The sequence below is a fragment of the Lontra canadensis genome, unplaced genomic scaffold (genome assembly GCF_010015895.1).
Source record: "Lontra canadensis isolate GAN:19392208 unplaced genomic scaffold, GSC_riverotter_1.0 scaffold91, whole genome shotgun sequence".
NCBI classification, from domain to species: Eukaryota; Metazoa; Chordata; class Mammalia; order Carnivora; family Mustelidae; genus Lontra; species Lontra canadensis.
The window spans coordinates 1,562,089-1,581,977 of record NW_022631085.1 but is presented as its reverse complement, the minus strand read 5'-3'; the positions used below and the strand labels follow the sequence as shown (position 1 = coordinate 1,581,977).

The following is a 19,889-nucleotide window of genomic DNA, read 5'->3' as shown; positions in this document are numbered from 1 at the left end:
AACATCGTCAGTACAAAGTATCTGACTGCAATTTTTTATTTAAATTCCAGATGCTCACCGTTCAGAGAATGTTTGGGGCTGGCACTGTTACGCCCAGTGTTGGCCAATGTGAGAACAGATTTGTCGAAGCTGGAGATGCAGCAATCAACACCCGTCATGGCGCACAAGTGCTCCTGATACTCCACAGAGGCCTTTTCAAACCTTTAGTGCAAATTCAAACAGTCTTTATTTTTAATTATCCACAGACATCACTTCCAAAGAAACAAAAAAATAATCATTCAACAAATTGAGCGGGGAAATAAACTGAGTGGAGACAATGAGTTAATTATTTTGTGTGGGGTTAGGGTACATAAAATTAGATTTTTTTTCCCTCACACAAATGAAAAATAAATTTTAAAAAAAGGTAGGGGTGCCTGGGTAACGCAGTTGGTTGGGCGTCGGACTCCTGGGTTCGGCTCAGGTCATGATCTGAAAGTTCTGACATTGAGCCTAGGGGCTGCACTCAGTGCACAGTCTCCTGAGACTTTCACTCTCCCCCTCTGTCCCTCCCTAGTATATGCATATCTCTCTCTCAAATAAATAAATAAAATCTTTTAAAAAGGGGGGGGGCAGTGTAAAATATCAGAGGGGGTGCGTGGGTGGCTCAGTGGGTTAAGCATCTGCCTTTGGCTCAGGTTACCATCTCAGGGTCCTGGGATCAAGCCCTTCGTTGGGCTCCCTGCTCGGCAGGGAGTCTGCTTCTCTCTCTCTCTCCCTCTGCCCCTTCCTACTGCCTGATCTCTCTCTCTCTCTCTTTCAAATTAATAAAATCTTTAAAAAACCACACACACAAAGGTATCCTTCACTTTATAAGTAACAGAAAATATTGTTAAGTATCTGATCTCAACATACACAAAGACTAAGTAGAACATATTTTTAAAAAGAATTCATAAAGTAACAGATACTAATGATATAACTTAAGATTTCTAAGTACCAAAAATACCATAAATATTAAAAACAAATTACAAATTAAGAAACTGCACAGCAAAGGCATGCCTGGGTGGCTCAGTAGTTAAGTGTCAGCCTTCAGTTCAGGTCATGATCCCAGGGTCCTGGGATCGAGCACCGCATCAGGCTCCCTGCTTGGCGGAAGTCTGTTTCTCCCTCTCCCACTCCCTCTGCTTGTGTTCCCTCTCTCACTGTGTCTCTCTTTGTCAAATAAGTAAATAAAATCTTAAGAAAGAAAGAAAGAAACCACATTATCAACAATTTTGCTGTATAATAAAATCTCATAGATTGATAGAGGAAAAAATGAGAGACCATTAAGACATCATCTATGTTTTTAAAAATCACAAATGTTCAACAGAACATACGGGTAAAGTCTTAGTGTTAAACATTAATAAATGTAAATTAAAAGTATCTTCACTGATGATGGTGGCAGAGCTGTTATTTTTTAGTGACCCTCAGTATTCACAAAGGTGAAGGGAAGGGTTTATTATTCTATTGTTAACAGATTAAACCGGAAACAGTTTTCCGTATAGTACTTAGCAAAAGAACATACCATAAGCCTTATGGTCTATAGCCTTTCTTCTAGTAAATCAATTTGTAGGAGAATTCAAAGAAAATAAAAACAACTATAAACTATAGTTTAAAGAATTAAGTGCCACAGTGCATTAAGATTATTAAAAAAGAGGGGCGCCTGGGTGGCTCGGTTGGTTAAGCAACTGCCTTCGGCTCAGGTCATGATCCTGGAGTCCCAGGATAGAGTTCCACATCAGGCTCCCTGCTCAGCAGGGAGTCTGCTTCTCCCTCTGACCCTCTCCCCTCTCCTGCCCTCTCTCTCACTCAAGTAAATAAATAAAATCTTAAAAAAAAAAGATTAGTAAAAAACATCAAAAATAACCTTACTGTCCAAAAACAAGGAATGTTAAAAAGTATGGTTCGCTCACAAAAAATACAACTGTGTCATTAAAAATAACACTGTAGATTATTTAATATGGCAAAATATTTTTTAAAATATTGCTGCGTGGCAAAAGGAAAATGAGGTAACTAGCAAAAACATAGCTATTTCTGGAAAAAGTGGAGAAAAGACTGAATATGAAAGAAATAAGAACTAAAAAGGCATGTGCACCAAAACTAACAGTTATCACTGGCAGATGGAATTATGAGTTCTTTATTTGCTACATTTTCCAGATTTGGTGAAACTAACATAAATATATACAGATTATGATTCATGTTCCTTTACCTAGCGAAATCAAGTTAGTTTAAATGTTGAATGCATAGACTAATGAGCAAGTACTCTGGTTTGTACCAAACTCTGACATGAAAGGTTATCAATTAAGAATCAAGTTCAAAAATATTTATAAAACAAGTATTGGGTGCCTGCATGACTCAGTTGGTTAAGCATCTGACTCTCGACTTAGGCTCAAATCATGATCTTAGGGTCGTGAGATCAAGCCTCACATCAGGCTCTGTGCTGGGCATGGAGCTTGCTTGGGATTCTTTCTTTCCCTCTGTCCATCTTCCCTGCTCCCTCTCAAGAGGGGGGAAAAAAAAAGGAAAGGAAGGAAGGAAGGAAGGCAGGTTGGTTTAGAAGACAAGTAATTGGCCGATCATATTTTGAGGAAGATTTCTTACTAATCCAAAAATAAGAAAAGCATCTAAGTTTTGCTGCTACTTAGAGAACAGACTAAAGACAACTCCTTAGTAAAGTGACTTAAACCAAGTTCCAATTGCTAAAACTGAACAAAGCTGTTTTAACATTTAACTACAAAGTTAGCCAGGAATACAGAGGATTTAAATGTAAAGATTTCCTATCACCTATTTCCTTCCTACCAGCTTACCTCCCTTCAGCCTGTTGGGCCACTGAATTAATCCAGAGAAGATTCTTTCCAACAATGGAAGATGACCAGACAGCAATTCCCTGTATAGCTTCAGGACAATGAAGCTCACACAGTGCTTCTACCACCATCATGATGGTTACTTCCAACTCATTCCCCTGAAAGTTCATTCAGAAAAATAAATCAGACCTCAGTACCAATAAAATTCAAGTATCTACTAAATTTAAAACTACTGATCATAATCTAAGCCCATTTAATGGCAAATGTATTTAACAATTATTTTTACAACAATGACATTATATTCCTAGAATATAATTCTTGAAAATTTACATATAATGTTTCTACAAAAGGTAACTAGCACAACCTTAACACATGGGTGTCCATCTTTACAAACTAAAAAATTACCCAAACATTTAAATTGCAGTATCTGTAGGAGTAACATTATGAATTAAATATAGAGCAAAAATCAACTATAAATAACCACAAATTAAAAAATGATAATTTTGTCTGAATACTACTTATTGATATTATGTCTAATTAATAAACATTAGCTATTCTTGGATTCCACTTACTGAACCCATTTATAAACCAGTACTTTCCCCTTATAACATTACATATACCTATGCATACATTATAAATTATATGTACTTTCCTACACGTTATATAATTCTTTAAAATCATGATGAGAATTATTTCTTCCACAAATTTCTAAGAATTACCTTTAAAGTTCCAACCCCTTAAACATAAGTAATACGTATTTTGACAGGTTCTAAGTACAAAATATGAGTAGGTGACTTTGGAAGTTACTGCTTTTACAAACAACTGAATCAAAACCTTTGAAACAGAAGTTTGAATGAACAGATATTTTAACTTATTTCATCCATAGATTAAATCACAGTAAAGGAATTAAACTCAAATTTTCCTAATTAACAGATTTAAAATTAACTTCAAATACACTTTACCTGAGAGAGATTTGTCTTCATTTCTGTAAGCAAGTCAAAGCCATGTCTCACTGTCACAGCAGGCTGGCCTGCCAACAACCCAACCCTCATAATGGAGAGTCGGATCCGCGTCAGCCAGTCTTGGCAAGTTTGGCGATTGGTATAAAAGAAAGTCCTAATGACCTTTAGAATAAAGAAAAAGAAGAGCTCAGGATTGGTTAAGATTCTAGTATAGATGTATCAAATACACAAGAGTACTGTGATTTCAGCTCTACAAGCACTGCCAGGCTTGCCCATGAAATCGCTACAAACCAACCCTTCCTTAGCCCACTGAAACCAACCTTGGGAGGTGATGTTAATGCATTAGCACAACCCTCATATGCATTATACATTAACTTCTCCAGATTTTCCAGATACTGCAGAAGAAGAACAAGTCTAAGCTGGTTGCTACTGTGGCCTTCATCATTGTCTGCAGTTGTCCACTGACTAACATCTTGATCAGGGTTTAACGTGTGAGCTGCAAGACTTCTAATGATACCTTAAAGCAGAGACAACATTCCAAATTTAAAAGAAATCTTTAAAGATTCTAGAAGTTGGAGATAATTTCACAAAATCACATTTATCAAGTATCTCCTGTACAGCCATCATTTAAAAACAAAACTCCCAACATGAAAGATTTCTTATTTTTAGGAGAAAAAAAATGTTTTCTCTATACAAATCCCCTAGGTTTTGAACAAAAGTAGACAACCATGTTGTTGTCAACACAATTATTCAATAAAAGTTTATTCTCACAAACAGTACCTGAAAGACTGACAGAGTAGTAAAGAAAAACAAAGCATACACTCTCAAATTTTTAACAAAGATTAAGAAATCCATTGCTTCTTAATATAAAAAGGGTTTCAAAGTATTTATATCATGAAGTTTGAAAAAGCACAAAGAGCTGATTACCTTCAATGGTCTGGAAGGTATCCTGAGCTCTGCCCAATGGGGTTCTCAATTTAGAAAGGACAGTGAACTGTGCTGCTTCCCAAATAGCCCACTGCCAAAGGACAGCATCTGTCTTTAGAAGATTTCGGGGAATTGTTGATTGGTCACGCTTATCCAGTCTCTGGCAGCTATAGAACAATCTTTCTAACCAATTGTCCTTCCTGGGAAAAGCAGTTTCATATTTAACAGACAATGACAACTTCATTTAAAAATTTTTTAAAAATTGCCAGGGGAATGGGAGTAGGACTACAATTTTCCTACCTCAAAAAGGCAAAACCTTTAATAGTGAGAAGCATTATATCCCTTTCATTGTGAGGTCTTTTATAGTTAAAGCAGGATAGGGTACAGTGTGGATGGGTTATTAGGGTAAATGGCTTATGACACTGGCTATCGGGGTAAAACATTCACTGCAACTAAGCATCTGCAGAATGACTATGTCCCTAGGCCTCTCCCCAAAACATTCATGACTAAGCAGAGCAGTTAACTGTCAAACACATTTCATCACTCAATCTCAAAGCCCATTTTTGTTTCTTCGGATACTATCATCAAAGCAATTCTTACTGCTGAAAACAAAAATGATCCATTGGAGAAGATACCACTTCCTACTCTGCCACTCCGGACATATTTTCTCTGCAAAATGGGCATGGAGTCAAGATATTCAAGAATATTTAAGTTACTTTCGCACATGAAGGAGTCAAAGAAAATCTTACCCTGTTCTGTGAGAATTCCCATACAAAATAAAACTAATAACATCAGAGAAATCTTGTGGGTGGAATGTGTTACTCGGTGCTTTGCTCATGTGACTTCTTAATGCTAAAGAAATTTCTTGAATTTCTGTGTGATTGTTATTGCTGTAGAAAGAAAATAAAGTCACTGTTGTACAAAATGTTTCAGTTAAAAGGTTACTTTGTATTGTAAATGAGCTATTTTCTTGTTAACTAAATGTAGAAATAAAAAATTAAAACTGAGCCTTCAAAACAGAAATATTGTTACAATTTGAAAATTAACTTAATCAGGGGCGCCTGACCGGCTCAGTGGGTTAAGCCTCTGCCTTCGGCTCAGGTCATGATCTCAGGGTCCTGGGATCGAGCCCCCCATCGGCCTCTCTGCTCAGCAGGGAGCCTGCTTCCCCCCTCTCTCGGCCTGCCTCTCTGCCTACTTGTGATCTCTCTAGCTGTCAAATAAAAAAAAAAAATCTTTAAAAACAAAAAAAAAAAAAAAAAAAGAAAGAAAAGAAAATTAACTTAATCAAAACAACAAAGATTACACTTGAGTTTTTCAAATAACTGACCTATTAAGAAACACATTTTGGCACTGTGTTACATAAATTATTCAGTACTTATTATCATGAGCTTCTAAGTTTATAAAAAATATAAAATCTTGGGGCGCCTGGGTGGCTCAGTGGGTTAAAGCCTCTGCTTTCGGCTCAGGTCATGATCCCAGGGTCCTGGGATTGAGCCCCGCATCGGGCTCTCTGCTCTGCGGATAGCCTGCTTCCCTCTCTCTCTCTGCCTGCCTCTCTGCCTACTTGTGATATCTGTCTGTGAAATAAATAAATAAAATCTTAAAAAAAAAAAATAAAAAATAAATAAATAAAATCTTGTTACTTTCTTCTAGACCTGCACAACTTGACCCTCTGACATCTCTTCAGTCACTGAGAGGTGCCATACAAGATTCACTAATAGGCAATTTGTCTCTTCCTAAAGGACTACCAGGCAGTCACAACCATGGGATGTTTTTGTTCTAATGCAACCGTTATACCTCAAAACAACATCTAAAGGAATTGACTTCAACAGCTTTCCAAATGCTTGTCGAATACGAGTTCCACTATGGACAAGTTGAACACGGCAAACATCAACACACCTACAAAAAAATGAAACAGATAACATGAGTGTGGCAACAGCCTCAAGTTATTAGGACTAGGGTCAAAGATAGGATCTTTAGTGCATACCTCTGTAAAAGATCGTCTGGCAAAGAAGAAGACAAAGCATGTAGACTGCTGCATGCTTGCAGACAGATATTCACATCTTCAACGAGAGCTATTAGAAATTAAAAGACACTTTCAGTTTGCCAAAAGAAATTACATGTCAGCATGTCCTAACTTCCCGATCCCATTCACTCATTCAACAAACAGTAAATCCAGTACCATGGATGGACTAGGACCCTTGCTGGCAGTAACACTTAGGAAAATGACACATTCAACAAAAGCCACTTAAAAGTCATGAGTTTCACCTCAACCATTTCCTGAAGGGAATTTTAAAAGTATACAGAATGCATAAACATTCACATAAGCTTAAACAATCACTTAAAAACAACTTACATATTAAGAATTAGAAAAAATTAAGACAGATTATGCATCTGCCATTGAGATGGGAATTATACATTTCATGTTATGAAAATGTTCAAGTGACTATCTTTCATTACTAAAGATCCCTTTTAAGTGCAGAATAACAAAATTTTTAAAAATCATAGAGTCTTACTGTTGGCTAAAAGGCCTTTGCAAAATTTATGGAAAGATGGAAGAGAGAATAAAGGTGCATATGTTTCAGACTTCTTCATTAACACAGCCACTTCCAAAGCCCAGGTCATTAACAGTTTCCTGAAACACAAAACAACCAGCTGATTTCTTAAGAAGGAAAGAAAGAAAGAAAAAGGTCTATTCTTCTTACATTACTTTGTTTTTGGTTTCTTTAAATATGTCAAGCAACAGGAAATAAAAACTCAAACTATAGAAATTCCTTTGTCAAAAAGTTGCATGCCTTTTAAGAAAATGTCCCCAAACTAGCATAAGTTGTAGCAAACATTATAAAGACCTCTACAGATAACATTCTTCAACTAAACATTGCAGGTTTCATTTAATTCTTTTGGGAAAGAACCAGAAATCCTAAATTAAATAATAAAGCTGTATTTTGAAGTGTTTATGAAGCTGCTCCACCCTAACACCCCGATAATCTGGATTTCCTACCCTCAAATTACATAACTAAATTAATAAAAGTTCAGAAGAACACTTAAAATTAGGAAATATTATTTAGTTACCTTGTATCCTGGTTAAGATTATCTTTCTTAAGCAATATTCCCAGAAGATTCAGTATAATTGAGAAATGCTTTTTTGTAGCTGTAGTTACAGTACTAATCACAGCTCCATCAAACAAAGATGGGGATGAAGAACTAAGACTACTAGATATAAAGTGATCATGCCTGGAAGACAAAGGAAAAAATCACCTTTTCATCTCTAATTGAAAAAAAGAAAGTAATTCCAAAGTCAACACGTTATTTTTAAAAATCTACTCTTAGGAGAGCCCAAAAAAGTTCAAAAGAAAAAACAAACCCTTGTTTACAAGAAGTATCTGTACAGTATAGTACCTGGTACAATGAGAATACAACGTGTAGAGCACGGCGTACTGAATGGCAGGGAAGTGAACAGCCAAGTCACCGTGCACAATCATCAGATTCTTACTCAGCAGGGCGAAGACAGTTGGAGACAGCGCCCACATCTGATGATGTACAAAAGAAAACAAATGTTTGGCTCCTCCAAGACACATATAAGCTTATTCCTCAAAATATATGTACACATTTTTGGAAGTTAAAATGACAGGGGCATCCAGGTGGCTCAGATCACGACCTCAGCCGAAATCAAGAGTTGGACACGTCACCAACTGAGTCACCCAGGTGCCCCTGAACTGTACACTTTAAGTGGGAATTATATGATATTTGAATTACGTATCAATAAAGACACTTTTTTAAAAAAGAGGAAAAAACAGGAGTGCCTGGGTGGCTCAGTCGGTTAAGTGTCTGCCTTCAGCTCAGGTCATGATCTCAGGGCCCTGGGATTGAGCATGCCAGGTTCTTGGATCAGCGGGAGCTTCACCCTTTATCTCTGCCCCGCCCCTGCTTGTGCTCTCCTGCACTCACTCTCCCACATAAAGAAAGTAATTTTTTAAAAGAGACAGAAAAAGGTATTGAGCTATATTTGGCCGATAGGCTGTAGTCTATGGATTCCTGATCTAAACAAAGTCCTCTGTACCTCACAATGTAGCAAACAGCATCTCCTCAATTTTCCATATACTAAACAGTAAGGTGCCCTGTCCGATGAAGAAAACAGCACATCTTACCACTTTCTTAAGCCATTCCCATCCTTCCCTTTTCCTTCTGCTGCTAATGTACTCCATTTCATCTGCCTGCCCCTTCCTGACCCACTCTGTTTCCAGATTACAAGACAAAAAAACCTCCTCAAATCTAAATACAATGTAAATTCCTCAACAACGAAATTTTAGGGTCTGAGTAGAGTTTACTGTACACCATCAGCCATGACTAGCAGTGGGGGAAGGAACTGCTACTTATGGAGTGATTCAACAAGGCAATCTGATCAGGAGAGCACGCAAATCTAAACATCAAAATTTGACTTTTCCCTCCCTTCTCTTTTAGAAAACCTAATCCTTTAATTATACGCTTTTTTTTTTATTAGAAGTAGTATCTTCCAATCATGAAAGGTCTAACACAAGGGAAAAAATAAACAAATTAAAGCAATAATTATCAGTCAAAAGGAAGGTCACATCAAATTTCTTAAAGGGAAGAAATCTTTATTCTTTTCCCAAAAGAAAGAATATACGAATATTCCTAGAGAAAAGTAGGAACTCAAAAAGGAAGACCATATGTAAGCACTAACATTAGTGAAGAGGAGAAAAGCAAGGAAGAAGAACTACACAAATCTGAACTGTGCAAAACATTGACAAATTTTTTATAAGCATGCTAGAATACATATAAATTCATAAAAGACAGTTTTTTAAGAATAAGACAAATATAAGAAAATCTTATAAGTGTTGTCAAGGAAAGGAAGGGATAAGGGAAATACAACAGCAAGAAAACATTCCTGTCAATTTTAATGATCCAGGCATGCCCTACATACATATGGCAGTGTGGTCTACAGTGACTCTGGAGATACTGACATGATAACGGCAGTAAATAACATAGGTAAACATGCAATGAAGAGAGGCTTAAGTAAGAATAAAACAAAGCACTACAAGTAAAGACTCACCCCAATTAGTGAGTTTTTGGCATTTCCAATTGTAGTCAGGGCACTGAGGTCAAATATAACTACAAATTTTGCATTGTCTACATTGAATACGTGATTTTTAAAAGACTCATGTTTTATTTCAGAGCAGGCATCAGGAAGTTGTAGACTATGGAGCAGGTTGTTTAGGGCACAAGTCATTTCCCCCAAAATTAATTTATAGGCAGTCTCCAAAACAGGAATATTCTTCAGGCTGAGCACTGCTTGATAAACAGCATGGGCTACAGCAACAACCTTTAAAGAGAGAATTCAAGAAAGTGATAATTAAATGGAAAATAAAATTACTAACTGTATAATGTAATGGTACAAATCAATTTTAAGAAAAATAAATTCACGGGGCGCCTGGGTGGCTCAGTGGGTTAAAGCCTCTGTCTTCGGCTCAGGTCATGATCCCAGGGTCCTGAGATCAAGCCCCACATCGGGCTCTCTGCTCGGCAGGGAGCCTGCTTCCTCCTCTTTCTCTGCCTGCCTCTCTGCCTACTTGTGATCTCTGTCTGTCAAATAAATAAATAATCTTTAAAAATTGGGGAAAAAAAAAAAGAGAGAAAGAAAGAAAGAAAGAAAGAAAGAAAAATAAATTCACTGTCACAACACCAAAGACCTAAGATTTTTTTTAAAAAAATCAACCTTAGGGAACCTACATGTGTAAATAAATCTATAAAAATCTTCAAAACTTTATTACAGAGTCCTCTAAATTAGATGTTCTTAAAAGGTCATTTTTTTAAAAAGATATTTTTTAATTATTTTGACAGAGAGAGATCACAAGTAGTCAGAGAGAGGGGAAGCAGGCTCCCTGCTGAGCAGAGAGCCCCAATGTGGGGCTCGATTCCAGAACCCTGAGATCATAACCTATGCCGAAGGCAGAGGCTTAACCCACTGAGCCACCCAGGTGCCCCAGAAGGCCATTTTTAAAAAATGGTATCAAAACACACATAAAAAGAGCAATTTATGGAACACCTAAGGGGCACAGCTGTCAAGCGTCTGCCTTCGGCTCAGGTCATGATCCTAGGGTCCCAGGATCGAGTCCCAGGATTGAGCCCCACATCGGGCTCCCGCTCAGCAGGGAGCCTGCTTCTCCCTCTCCCTCTCCCTCTCCCCTCGCTCATGTCTCCCTCTCCCTCTCCCCCTTGCTCGTGTGTCAAATAAATCAATAAAATCTTGAAGAAAAAGAAAAGAGAGAATATTACAATTCGTTTTCTTCTGTCCACTTGGAAAGCCTATAGTGGTTCTGACTGGGAGTCAGATGAGAAGCTAATAATGAAATTTGTGATATACTATACTTCTGAATTTATAACTTTATAAATATAACTTGTTTTATGAAATATTAATAAAACAAATTACAGAAATCTGAAAAGAGTATCTGGCACACTGGTATGACAATCAACAAATACTAATAAATCATTTAATCACTATATTTTAAAACATTTATCATTTCATTCCCACTTCATTTATGTATCCTAGTAAGCAACTTGAGTAAACTCTTCAATGACTGAAGTTACCAAAATTCCTTCTCAATGCAACACTTACCTCCTTTTCTTTATGATAACGCAAAAACAGTAGTTTAGATGATGGTATGAACAGTTTTTCTACAAATGATGATGGTAGCTTTGTATTTATCTGTTCAACGATCTAAAAGAATAAAATAAAAAGAAGTGAGCTACCAAGACACAACAGGACATGGGGGAACTTTAAATGAGGAAGCCCATCTGACATGGCTATATACTATGATTCCACTAATATGACATTCTGGAAAAGGCAAAACTATGGAAACAGTAAAAATATCTAGTTACCAAGGATTAAGGATGGATGAACAGGTGGAGCACAAGGGATTTTTAGGGCAGCAAAACTACTCTGTGTGATACTATAATAATGAATATGTGGCATTATTCATTTGTCAAAACTCACAGAACGTACAATCCAGAGAATGAACCCTAAGGTGAGCTATGGACCTCAGTTAATAACATGTCAATATGGCTCATCAATTGTAATAAATGTACCACACTGAAGCAAGATGTTAATGAGGGAAACTGGGAAACGTGGGTGGCTGAGTCAGTTAAACGTCTGCCTTCAGCTCAGCTCATGATCCCAGGATCGTGGGATCGAGTCCCGGCATCGGGGGTCCCTGCTCAGTGGAGAGCCTGCTTCTGCTTCTCCCTCTGCCTGCTGCTTCCCTGCTTGTGCTCATGCTCTCTCTCTCTGACAAATAAATAAGTAAAATCTTAAAAAAAATAACGATGAGGGACACTATTGTGGGACAGGGTATGGGAACTCCGTACTTAAAGCTCAGTATTTGTGTAAACCTAAAAACTGCTCTGAAAAATATCTATTAATTAAAAAAGTAATATATCTAAACTGAATCTTAAGGCCTTCACATGATGACATTAAAATGTCTAGATCCCTAAATAGGATACATGTATCTATACTTAAACATGTGCATTTTTTTTTTTAATATTGGCAAAGAAAGGTATAACTTTAGCAGAAATGTTCAGCAGAATATCACGTAGAATTTGCTTTAAAACAATCCAGTTGGGGATGGAGGCAGAGCAAGGAAGAGCCAGAGCGTCAGAGAGGTCTAGATGAAACCAGATGGACCATGTGTTTCTAATTAGAGAAACAGTATTAAGTATACAGAGATTTATTATACTACTGGTTTTTTTTTTTAATATACTTCAAAATGTTCATAATAAATGGTGGAAAGGAAGAATACTTATGGTTAAGAATAAAAACTATAAAACAAGTTTCATATGGAAAATAAAACACAACAAGGTCTTTCAAAATAGTTACCAAGTATCTATATAATATTTATCAGGAATACTAAGTAGTCTTATATGAAAGACAATGTTTCATCAGAAGGGCTACACTGAGATCAAACACTAAAAATAAACAGATAACAGGGCAAAAGCAAACTAGATTATATAAGACTAATGCACTCTTAAAAAAAAAAAAAAAAAACTAAGGTCTTCATTTCTTCTACACTAATTTAAATTTAAGGGCTTGAAAAAACAACATATTAATAAGCCACAAGAAAGAATTCACATACCAATGTGAGTAAATTCAAGACTGAGATGATATAATCTGTACCGCAAGTCTGGCAGTTCTCCAGTTGATCTAATCCATATGTAATGACCATGTCACAATGTATAGTCATGCTAGGATCCAAGCTGCCGAGCAAAACACCAACACACTCATTAGCAGCTGTCAACACAGCCTCAGAAAAAAACACTTGGTTTGCAGCCGTCACACATCTCATTACTCTGTATAGAACCTGCAAATGGGGAGAACAAGCAGCTTTTTAAAAAAATTAACAAGCTTCCACAGAGCAAGAAAATAGTTTTTATTTAATGCAGTTTCAACTGAAAATTAACTGCCTGCCTTGTCAGTAGTCTCTTAATATTCTACCTCTCAGTGGCTGAATAATAAGGGTATCTTTAGAAAAATATGCATAAATGATCTTGCTTAAAAAATTCTAAAGTACTCTTGTGACAGAAAATGGAATATGCCATCCTCTATATCCCTTAAACCCAATTCCTATCACCCTCCCTCCCCCAACCAAAGTGACCAAATGGCTAAAGCTCAGAATTTTTATATTCATGAAATACACAAGTACCTGGAACAGTAACATTAAACACAGGAATAACCTGCCATGAGAATAATCTTCCTGCACTTGGGCTGATGGTAATCAGTCTTTTAAAACTAAATACCCAAGTCACCTTAGCTTATGAAAGTTCATGTATTGATGGTCTCTTTGGAAAAGTTAAGTCTCATTCATAACATGTACCTATTAGAGGATTATGAAAATCATGTAATTTCCAACCAAAAACCCTACTAAACTATAGTAGTCAATATTAATGCACTAAATTTCTAGTCAAAATTAGTAAAGAAAAAACAAAGTGATATAGTATATTTTTCTGTAATATTCAATAATCACTATATATAGACATTAAACTTATAGGTTAAAAAGGCCTAAAAGACCTTCATACAAGAATACATTAAATATGTAACTATCCTGGAAAATGATTATTTTCTTTCCTTTTGTTTTACATCTGAGTTTACTGCCTTAATTTCAACACTGATACAGTCACCAAACCACCAACTTTTAGAAAGGAATAAATAAAATGAAGATATTATATCATCTCCTTCAGGTTTAAAATATCAAACTGCTCATTTTAATTATCCTCAAGATTTGACATTTCTGTTCAAATACATAATTAACCTACCAAAAATTACATATAAAATTAATATCCTATTTTATTTTGCAACATTTTCAACAGAAATAAATAAAAGCTACACTCGTATCCTAACAGTAAAATTTTAATCATTTAATATTTTATGTCTGTATCACGCATGTCTCTCCCTTCTTATTCAAGCACAGTACAGTGACAGGTTCATTTCTCATGTCTATTACACTGAACCACTCACTGTTTTAACAGAGTACAGCTAATGTTTGCAGCTGCTGAAGTGTGGTAATCATGCTGCCTCTTGTGACTGATCTCAGACTACTATATATTTAAGTTCTTGTATCTTTATAATCTCGGATGTCACACTATCAAGTTGTTTCATCCTGTCATGCTCAGAAAAAATTACTCTTCCAGGCTTTCTCTACAGTGTGTTATTCTCAGTATGCTGAAAAACTAACCTCAGTAATTAAAAACAATTATTATAATATCTTTAAAGAAAGATTTTAAAATATAAAGAATAATGAATCTATAAAGGATCTCATGAGAAAAAAGTTTATGCATATTTTAAGATGGACTGTAGCCTTTTTCTCACATAGGGGAGGGGACAGAAAAGGGCCAGGATGTAACAGGATTCCCTACTTTCCTGGCAATTTAAGAAAGTAACCACATATGTACATACGTACTGAACAAATGAGGGTTAGTCACATAGTTCACTCGGTAAAGAAAAGAAGCATTTACAATAGACAACAGCTTTATTTTTGAATGATACTTAAAATTCCTTAAGACACTTACATCTGTTACATATGCCTCAGTAATTGGAGGACCCCGAATTGGGCTGAAGCGCTCCCCAATGCTCCTCACTACAGTACTGAACACCCGGAGAAGCGCGGCCAGCTTCGGTAGCGACACTGATGGGGGAGGAACATCTTCATCCACTGACTCCCCAGAGGCCACATGGCTGAGGTCCTAGATGTGCAATCACAGCACTCTTATTTAAGGAGAACAATGTTCAAAACAAACAAACAAAAAAACTCCCAATTTTTAAGTGAATTAACTTTATTTTTACAAATAAAGGCACTTTAGCCTATAAGAAAAAGAAACATGAGGAGTGCCTGGGTGGCTCAACTGCTTAAGCGTCCAACTCTCAGCTTTGGCTCAAGTCCTATCAGGTTGTGAGACCGAGTCCCGCACTGAGCTCCGTGCTGGGCATGGAGCCTACCTAAGATTCTTTCTCTCCCTCTACCTCTGCCCCCATCACCACAAAATAAAAGAAAAAAAAATAGTGTTAAAGAAAGAAACATGAATCTAAATGTAAAAGTAAATTAGACCTCACTAATTAACAAATCTGTATTTAAATAAACCAAAAGTAATCTCAGGGGATGCCTGGGTGGCTCAGTCGTTAAGCATCTGCCTTTGGTTCAGGTCACTATCCAGGGTCCTGAGATTGGGTCCCACATCAGGCTCCTTGCTCAGCGGGGAACCTGCTCCGCCCTCCGCCTGCCACTCCCCCTGCTTGTGAATACTCTCTCTCTCTATTTCTCTCCCTCTCTCTCTGACAACTAAATACGTAAAATCTTTAAAGAAAATAACTTCTCATACCAACTCGGAAAGGTAATGGGGGAGGAATAAATTCTAGTACATATGCTCTGTTACAGAGAGGTATTAATGGAGCCAGAAACTTTTGCCATTCCTAAACTGGTTTCTGCTAAAATCTTATTCCAGGTATTCTTTGAGCCACTCAATTCAATAATCCTCCCACACCAACATTATGCACACAAAGGGCAAATGGGGGAGGCAAGATATACTCAAAAAACACTAGCAAAAAAATGGGATACTAGAACCAACATATACCTACATATAACTAAGCACCAAAATAATAGAGGAGAATTAGTTATATGTAGGTATATGTTGGTTCTAGTATACCAGTTTTTGCTAGTGTTTTGAGTATATCTTATTTCCTTAACTAGATTTTGTAAACCAGATTTTCTAATTTTTTAACACTTGCCTTCCCCAGAAAAGTATTGAAAATAAGGTGAATTGATATTGTATAAAAGCCTCTAAAGACTTTTCTCTTACATATATTGGGGATCTTGGATCATGCTTTGGAGGAAAAGACTTGACTCTAGCAAATTTTTGTGGCTATACAAGTACAGTATGGTGACTTCTTAGGTGCTGCTGAAGTCTCTGGTATCGGGTCTTAGCTTTCTTATCCCACTGGTCATGACTTAATCGGCCATGTCCTGTGAGAACCTCTTTGTGGTTCTTCTCTATTCAGACCTACCATGATTCTTGACTGGTGTCTGAGGCTCCTATAACAATTTAACTTCATCTATGCTATTTCGAGCCTTTCAGTGAAAAGTGGGAGGAAGATTTGTCTTCCACGTGTTTCTTTGCCTCCACACCTAGAATATCTTTTTTCATAGCCCATCTTTATAGCTGACCTACCTTGCTGAAGCTGCCCATTCTGGTTTGTAAAGACTCTCCCCCTTGGGGAGCTTCAGCAAGGTAGATCAGCTATAAAGATGGGGTAGCATGGTCCAAGATCCCCAATATGTGTAACAGAAGTCTTTAGAAGCTTTTATACAGTATCAATTCACCTTACTTTTAATACTCTTCTGGTATCAAAAAATAAAAATGAACTATAGAATGTCTTCAGAAGACTGCTGGCGGGTGCCTGGGTGGCTCAGTTGGTTGGGCGACTGCCTTTGTTGGGGTCGTGATCCTGGAGTCCCAGGATCGAGTCCCACATCTGGCTCCCAGCTCCACGGGGAGTCTGCTTCTCCCTCTGACCTTCTCCCCTCTCATGCTCTCTCTCTCTCAAATGGATAAATAAAATCTTAAAAAAAAAAAAAAAAAAAAAAGACGACTACCGGCTACCAGGAATATTTCAAGCTTTGCAAAATGAGACCTACTACTTTTCTTTCAGTCTTTCTGGTAATTCAGCTGGTACCTTAAAAAAAAGGATCTTAAAAATTTGTTTTAATACTGCAATGGTTTTGTAATTTCTATTTAAATGTCAAGTGGTCTGAATTATTTTAACTATTTTAATTTATTTAATAAATTAATTAAATTTAATTATTTTAAATAAATCCAGCACTGATAGGGGCGCCTGGGTGGCTCATTCGGTTAAGTGTCTGCCTTTAGCTCAGGTCTTGATCTCAAGGTCTTGGGATCTAGCCCTACAACTGGCTCCTACTCAGCGAGGAGGCTGTTTCTCCCTCTTCTTTTGTTCCGCCCCACCCTTGTGTGCGCTCTCAAATAAAATCTTTTAAATCATAAAAAACAAATCTACCACTGTTTTAACACTGTTTTGTTCTCAACTATACTTTAGGAAAATAACTCCGCTTTCTACGTACTCACCTCAGCATATGCCTCCATGTCCTCTAGAAACTGACCAAGAAGAGTGGTAGAAAATGCCAGATCAGCTACCCAAAATGGCTCCAAACTCTGCAACCACCCTAGGAATCATAAAAAATTCAAGAGTAGAAAACACAAAAAAATCTAAATTAAAAATATATCTAAAAGCCTTGTTTTCAAAGTCTTCTGGTTTTCAAGTTGTGTACCCTTAAACAATGCCGTATTTCATAAAATTAGTCCTGTTAACTAGTAAACATGCTGATCATGATTAACCAATGTCTCTTTTAATACTGCAAAAATGAACAGTCCCCAGAAATGAAAATGTGATCCTTAGTCCTTATTTTTCATTAGATTTAATATCCATATTGTCAATATACACAAGGCTTAGACTAAAATAACACAATCCGCCATTAGCCTGGCTTTCTACTCCAGAACCCCAACTATCCACCAAAAGCGTCCACTAATCTCCCCAATGGAAATGGGTCAGAACCACTCTCAGTGGAATATCCTATTTTCAGAATTCCATTGCACCAAGTAAGCTAAGAGAAACTATAGCACCTGAAACAAGCTGAAATGTCCAAATGAGTCAGGGTAGTCATTCACTTAAGTAAAAACAGTATTTTTAAATTTATCAATTACACAGTTTCCCAAATTGATCCGTTTTTGTTTTTTTTTTTTAAATAACCAGAAAAACGAGTCACAAATATCCAGGAACTTTCAATCTATACTTGAGTATTGCCAATGTAGTGTCTCCTGCAACCAGTACACACTACAATGACTCGTGGATAAGTCCTTTTAATTTCTCGCAGGTGCAACATTATAATCTGTACTTACTCTCTCCTACATACTTCAAAGTACAAAGTCTTCCTCTGAAAGGATAAATTTTGTTAACAAGTAATGTTCATTTATAATAACCAAATTATTGTGGTGCCTGAGTGGCTCAGTCAATTAAGCGTCTAACATCAGCTCAGGTCAGGATACCAAGGTCCTGGGATCAAGTCCCACACTAGGCTCCTTGCTAGGCAGGAAGCCTGCTTCTCCCTCTACCTACAGCTCCCCCTGCTGTGATTACTCTCTGACAAAATAAATAAAATCTTTAAAAAAAGAAAAAATACATAATAACCAAATTATTTCTGCAAAGAAATTATTTTTCTTGCATTATGAAAGAAACGGTATTAACAGCTGGACTTTGAAGAACCAGAGTTCCTTCCCACCACATTTAAACGACTGGTATATGCTGAATAACTTACCAGACACCTGCTGTGTGAGCGACGGTTTCTGAGTATGATCTATATGCCATCCAACTAATATATCAACTGTATCCTGGTTGGAGACAAAGAGAATTATTTTAAGGTCTAACTGCTACTTCTCCTGTGACCACTTCGGATTAAGAAATCCTAGAAAAAGCATCTGTGTTCTACCTATGTGACATTATACAAACTTAGAAAGGGAAAGGCAGGGCAAGAGAATGGAACTTTATGACCTTGAGAAAATGTTTTTTTCTTTAAATATTTTAAGGTATTAATGTCAGAAAGTACAGATGGTATTTACAAAAACATATTAATGCACCATTCTATCTTGAACCCTCAAGCATCACTGATTATACTCCAAGAAGCAGAAACTTTGTTTTCTTTCTGATTTAAAAAGGTCCTTAGACACAAATCCAATCCTTCACCCATCATGTGAACAGAGGGAGTCAGAGAACTCACCCTAAAATTAGTGCTGAAAATATGAGGATAACATCGAGCCACCAAAAGAATGCACTTAACACATTTGCAAAGTAATTCTGGTGTATCCACATTTTCAAGAATAGACTGTAGGCTGGTCATTACAAGCTAAAAAATAAAAAAGTTATAAACCATGAATATTCAACAAAACAGGAGGAAAACAAGCATGTTGGGTTCATATCAAAAAGTGACATTATCTTCAGCTCAGGTAATGACCCCAAGTCCGTGTTGGGCTCCTGGCTCTGCGGGGAGTCTGCTTCACCCTCTGCCCCTCACCCCCTTCATGCAGACCATGTGCTCTCTCAAATAGTAAGATCTTTTTTAGAGAAGTAACTTTATCTAAAATTGATTATGATACCAAAGAAAAGAAAGTCTACAGTTTTAGCTCAAAAATAAGTTGAAAACATTTCATTCCACCATAAATAGGTTGAAAATAAAGACTGTGTCCTCTTATTTAATGTCTCTTAATATTATTCCTAAGTAATGTCTGTTGACATTATTCCTAAGTGCTCTCTTTAACACCACAGACTTAATTAAATTTCAAGAACAGAGATTAAGATGTGCTTGGAAAACTTTCCTTTAAAGTGTGACAATTACTTTCCAATTCAAAATTTATAACAAATTTTATACAATTTATGCTTTAGGATACTAGTATTTGTTTCAAATTTGAATGACTTAAAGAAGATAGGCATGGCCCGACCACATGAGTAACAGACATGCAGGCTCATGTTACCACTATTATATAGATCTATTTTTTAAACAAATACATGGCATGCCATTGATAGAATATTTTGCAGCTATTAGAAACC

General features: G+C 36.7%; 1 protein-coding gene across 2 annotated transcripts in view; it reads right to left on the bottom strand.

Moving 5' to 3' along the window:
- The window catches only part of SMG1 (SMG1 nonsense mediated mRNA decay associated PI3K related kinase), a 107,165-nt gene that overhangs the window by 48,643 nt on the left and 38,633 nt on the right, over positions 1-19,889 (bottom strand). For both annotated transcript variants that reach the window (XM_032836214.1, XM_032836215.1), the window contains 18 exons: positions 19,063-19,188; positions 18,604-18,676; positions 17,357-17,454; positions 14,789-14,962; positions 12,859-13,083; positions 11,346-11,447; positions 9,783-10,052; positions 8,111-8,241; positions 7,784-7,945; positions 7,228-7,346; positions 6,699-6,786; positions 6,509-6,610; positions 5,458-5,598; positions 4,709-4,908; positions 4,102-4,298; positions 3,782-3,943; positions 2,823-2,977; positions 59-201 (listed from right to left, as the gene is read on the bottom strand). In XM_032836214.1, coding sequence (XP_032692105.1) covers positions 59-201; positions 2,823-2,977; positions 3,782-3,943; positions 4,102-4,298; positions 4,709-4,908; positions 5,458-5,598; positions 6,509-6,610; positions 6,699-6,786; positions 7,228-7,346; positions 7,784-7,945; positions 8,111-8,241; positions 9,783-10,052; positions 11,346-11,447; positions 12,859-13,083; positions 14,789-14,962; positions 17,357-17,454; positions 18,604-18,676; positions 19,063-19,188 — 2,668 coding nt within the window. The remainder of the gene's footprint in view (positions 1-58; positions 202-2,822; positions 2,978-3,781; positions 3,944-4,101; positions 4,299-4,708; positions 4,909-5,457; positions 5,599-6,508; positions 6,611-6,698; positions 6,787-7,227; positions 7,347-7,783; positions 7,946-8,110; positions 8,242-9,782; positions 10,053-11,345; positions 11,448-12,858; positions 13,084-14,788; positions 14,963-17,356; positions 17,455-18,603; positions 18,677-19,062; positions 19,189-19,889) is intronic.